Source organism: Ceratotherium simum, chromosome 7 (genome assembly GCF_057802395.1).
Source record: "Ceratotherium simum simum isolate JZ-2026a chromosome 7, ASM5780239v1, whole genome shotgun sequence".
Lineage (NCBI taxonomy): Eukaryota > Metazoa > Chordata > Mammalia > Perissodactyla > Rhinocerotidae > Ceratotherium > Ceratotherium simum.
Genome location: NC_141906.1, coordinates 22,729,723 through 22,732,099, shown reverse-complemented (window position 1 = coordinate 22,732,099; position 2,377 = coordinate 22,729,723). Strand labels below are relative to the sequence as shown.

Genomic DNA, 2,377 nt, shown 5'->3' with positions numbered 1-2,377 from the left:
TTACGAGGCTTTTGTGTTTTTCAAGTCCCTTCCTATCCAGACATCACAACAATTTTAACTTCTTTTTTTTTTATTTATTGTTTCAGTTTTAATATTTTCCCCTTTAATACAAATAGAATGACCCTTAGTGTGTGAAGCGCTGCTTTATTTTTAAACCCAAGTAAAGTTTGTGTTTTTTAAGAGGTTAAATGAAGTTTTTGCCTAAAAAATATTCTATGTTTTTCAGGGATATGTTATAACTAAATATTTAGTAGTTTTGAATAGTGAGTGGTGTAGATTTATGCATGGCAATAGTCTTAACAGTATACACAATCATTTTTTACCAATATGTATATAGCCATTTAGCGAAATCCACATAAACTCTAATATCTTTACATCAAAACTAGCAAAGAATGCTTCGACAATGTCATACTTTATAGAAAAAGTGGCCCTGGGGGATGGGATTTTGGAAAATATGAAATGGATTTAAATTACAACCAATTAATAAGAATAAAAATTTTCTATTTAGTATCAATAAGAATAAGTTGTGTAGCAAAAACTAGAAATATCCAATTAGGTGTCAGGTGTAAATGAGCCTCTTCTACAGGCACTAATATCATAAACCCAAAGTTTGTTCTTTTTGTCTGTGCCAAACAGGTAAACAGGCATAAATCTCAATGGGAGAAGGAAACCAAACCTCTGTGGCTGAGTTTATCTTCCTTGGCCTTTGCCAGGACTTGCAGACCCAGATCCTGCTATTTGTGCTTTTCCTCATCATTTATCTCTTGACTGTGCTTGGAAACTTGCTCATCATCATTCTCATCTTCATGGATTCTCGACTTCACACGCCCATGTACTTTTTCCTGGTAAACCTCTCTTTTGCAGATCTCTGTTTCTCTACTAGCACTGTCCCTCAACTGTTGGTCCACTTCCTGGCAAGGAGGAAAATTATTTCTTTTTTTGGGTGTATGACACAGATTATTGTCTTACTTCTAGTCGGGAGTACAGAATGTGCATTGCTGGCGGTGATGTCCTATGACCGGTATGTGGCTGTCTGCAAGCCCCTGCACTACTCCACCATCATGACCCAACAGGTGTGTCTCCAGTTGGCCATAGGATCCTGGGTCAGTGGGGCATTAGCGTCTCTGGTGGATACCACCTTTACTTTCCAACTTCCATATCGAGGACAGAACATTATCAATCACTTCTTTTGCGAACCTCCTGCCCTCCTGAAGCTGGCTTCTGCAGACACCTACAGCACAGAAATGGCCATCTTTGCAATGGGTGTGGTCATCCTCCTAGCACCTGTCTCGCTGATCCTCGTCTCCTATTGGAATATCATCTCCACTGTGACCCAGATGCAGTCTGGGGAAGGGAGGCTCAAGGCCTTCTCCACCTGTGGCTCCCATCTCATTGTTGTTATTCTTTTCTATGGGTCAGCAATTTTCACCTACATGCGGCCAAACTCCAAGACTACAAAAGAGAGGGATAAGATGATACCTGTGTTCTATACAGTGGTGACTCCAATGTTGAATCCCATAATTTATAGCCTGAGAAACAAGGATGTCAAAGGGGCTCTCAGGAAACTAGCTGGAAGAAAGTCATTTTCTTAGAGGCGATGATCTCTGGGTCTGACTTCTAGAGCTATGGTAACATTCTTAAAAGAAGAGCAGAATTTCAGTAAGCACTTATGAATTAGGTCATTTCAGGAAGAGTATGAAAGTGAATGATGTGTTATAGAAACTGTGATTATTCCACTCTAAGCTAGAGCATAGAGAAGAAATAAAAGGATGAAATGTTAGGTTATATCCTGATTATGAAAAGTGTCCAGTGGTATTTTGAAGGAGTTTGTGGTTAATTTAGCTAGCATGGACATGTTTTAATCATGATCACAATTAAATCTAGGAGGTTTAAACTGAGTTATCCTGAAACAATGTCTAATATGAGTTGCAAGCATGATTCTAAATCAAAAACATTTCAACTTGGATGTCTCAGTCATACAAACCTAGGAGTAGGCTCTGAATAAACAATCAACATATCTGGAATAGTCTTTAATACTGGGATCATTTGTGGCCCAGAGCATTTCAGCTTGTAAAAAGGCACCAGAGGCAATAATACTTTCTATTTCATGATCTTCTCTCCTGAAAGCTCCAGAAAAGGTTTTTGTATCATCATTCCAGATTTCATATAAGTATAGACTATCAGAGTAAAAAAGGAATTCAACAGTCATCTAATCTAACCATGTGTCTGAGGCTTAAACCATCCCATAATATTTCTATCGAGTAATTGTCCAGCATTTGCCTAAACAAGAATGATACGGCTCCTGATTCTTGGATTCTTTTCTTTCATATACAAATAGTTTTTACTATTAGAAAGATGTTCCTCAGAGTAAGTCAAA

The 2,377-nt window shown here is 38.1% G+C and overlaps 1 protein-coding gene across 1 annotated transcript; it reads left to right on the top strand.

The window, feature by feature from the left end:
* The first annotated feature begins 656 nt into the window (after positions 1–656).
* Positions 657–1,528, top strand: LOC101403001 (olfactory receptor 2D3). Its single transcript, XM_014792022.2, is given in 2 exon segments — positions 657–1,478; positions 1,481–1,528. Coding segments are annotated over 2 exon segments (870 nt in total).
* Positions 1,529–2,377: the final 849 nt, after the last annotated feature.